The following is a 2,500-nucleotide window of genomic DNA, read 5'->3' as shown; positions in this document are numbered from 1 at the left end:
GAAGTTAGAGGAGGAAACATGAAGGGACTTGCTGCCCCCTGCAGGCGAACAGCAGCAACTACAGCCGCTCACAGACACTAACGTCACTTTAGGACGATTTCACACAAGAAAAAAAAGTTTTAGAAACTCAAAATATATCTGAATTAAACTGATAAAACCGAGCTCTACTCAAAGACCAGTTCTAGTCTTTATTCCACCTTTAGAAACAGAACACAGGTGAGAGAGTCCGGGTCTTGTTGAACAGGTCTTACCAGGTGAGTTGGAGTCGCAGAGTCTCTCATCGTGGATCTTCCTGGTACGTCCAGCAGAGGCCACTGAAACGGTAGATACTGTGGAGAGACAGAGACAGAGACAGAGACAGAGACAGAGACGGAGACAGAGAGACGTCCCAGTCTAGTTATTTCTGATGATAAACCAGGTGAGAGAAACACCACCCTCAGCTTCATCAGCTGTGTCTGATACTCAAGAGCTAAGGAAGGAAAACTGGAGAAACCATTAGCCTAGCTTAGCATATATGCCATGGGACATGTCCATCTCTTTTCTGTTAATGTCTTTGGTCTCAGAGCTTTATCAATAAACTCCATCTACATGTATACGTATCCCCCCCCCCCCGGCCCTGAACAGCTGTGCAGTGAGAGGCTGCAGCCTCGTCCCGGCCCCCGGTCCGGGGCCCGAGGAAGCTCTGGCTCCGAGCGCTAACTGGATCCAGCTGCTGTAAATACCAGGACAACACTCACACACAGTGGGAGTCTATTACTGAGGGGAGCGTAAAATCACAGGGGAAAGTTATTAGGCCTCAGTGCTGTTTACGACGCACACACACACACACACACACACACACACACACACACACACACACACACACACACACACACACACACCCAAGTCCACACAAAGGTTCAGGGTTTAATCGCTGCAACGACAACTCAGCGCCGTCTCCTACAAACTCAATACGTGACTGTTAGATTAGCTTAGCTTAGCATATACACGCTGGAGAAACAAGTAGTTTAGTTTAGTTTAGTTTGAACATGTAAAAAGCAAATAAAATAATCATACACAAATAACACACAATGAAAGTAAATGAAGGTAAAATAAACAAAAAAATATATAAAAAATAAAATAAAATAAGCAAAAATAAAATAACTAGCGCAACTTTGCACAAATGCTAAAACTGGAGAAACTACTAGCCTAGCTTAGCTCAAATGCTGGAAACTATTTGAAAAGTTAACCTAACTTAGCATATACGCTGAAACTGGAGAAACTATAGAAAATGATGAAAAGTGTAGAAAGTGTAAAAACGTAGCTTAGCGTAAACACTGGAATCTAAAAACAACTGTCGACCTGTCTCAGCACAAAGGCTGGATTCAGAGGAGAACCGTTAGCCTAGCGTAGAATTAAAGGGCCACTGAGACAGATTGATGCGCTCAGACACAACACAGACACACATGCAAATCAACATGCAAATAAAGTCAACATTCACCAATAATGTCACCACACAAAACTAAAAAGTAAAAACCACATTTGATCATTGACACAAGCAGGAATGTGTGATGATAACTACTCGCACACTGTTTACCACCAAAAACAATCCCCACGATGAGAATTTATCTCACCATAAATGTGATAAACAAGTTGATGCCGTAGCTCATCTGAGGCTAAATGAGGCTCATTGTGCATTTTATAGGAACTTAAAGCTACTTCAAGGAATCAGGAACTTGGACGTTTCCTTCTAACAAAGTTCTCGTACCTGAGTCGCACAGAAAAGTAGGTAACAATGAGAATACGCCACTGGATTATTGCACTTGACAACAGATTACAAACGGGCTGGAGAGGGGAGGACGGGGGGAGGACGGGGGAGGACGGGGGAGGACGGGGGAGGACGGGGGGAGGACGGGGGGAGGACGGGGGAGGACGGGGGGGAGGACGGGGGAGGACGGGGGAGGACGGGGGGAGGACGGGGGACGACGGGGGACGGGCAGACAGGTTGTCTGTACGTGTCGCCTCCTGATTCCCGCCTGCATACATCAGTACAATAAACAGCCTGTGTTGTGGTTCAGGTAGCGTCCAGTCGAACCATGAAACACTGGCCTGTTTACCCTGATTTCAGACTGGCAGGAACATTTCCTCATCGCCTCATAAACAAACCCGAGGTCGAGCCGTGCGACGAGGAAACGAGAGGGAGGACGGCCACAGAGCCACGTTTAAAACGCGGTCAGGTTCAGAGACGCTTCTTAACTTCAGAGAAACTTTAGCCTGAAAGTCTCTGTTCAGGGTCATTTACACTAAAAGCTCCTGCTTCCATCTCCTCAGGACGTCTACAACACATGCTCTACTGCTGCCCTGGGGTTTGTTAGGACAAACAAAGTCAAAACCAACAGACTGAAAGAAACAGCTTCCACCCCAGAGCTGCCACAGAAACAGTCAGGAACAGTCAGAAACAGTCAGAAACAGTCAGAAACACGAACACGTGTAATACGACACAGTGGCTCTGATCAGGCTG

At 46.4% G+C, this 2,500-nt stretch overlaps 1 protein-coding gene across 1 annotated transcript in view; it reads right to left on the bottom strand.

Moving 5' to 3' along the window:
* Positions 1 to 2,500, bottom strand: part of LOC124996986 (transcription factor 7-like 1-B) — an 11,785-nt gene that overhangs the window by 7,267 nt on the left and 2,018 nt on the right. The window contains exon 2 of the mRNA XM_047570442.1: positions 252 to 469. Within this exon, the coding sequence (XP_047426398.1) occupies positions 252 to 469 (218 nt within the window). The remainder of the gene's footprint in view (positions 1 to 251; positions 470 to 2,500) is intronic.

This window comes from Mugil cephalus, chromosome 19 (assembly GCF_022458985.1).
Source record: "Mugil cephalus isolate CIBA_MC_2020 chromosome 19, CIBA_Mcephalus_1.1, whole genome shotgun sequence".
In the NCBI taxonomy this organism is placed as follows: domain Eukaryota; kingdom Metazoa; phylum Chordata; class Actinopteri; order Mugiliformes; family Mugilidae; genus Mugil; species Mugil cephalus.
Note: the sequence above shows the minus strand (reverse complement) of the source record. Positions and strands in the feature narration are given on the sequence as shown.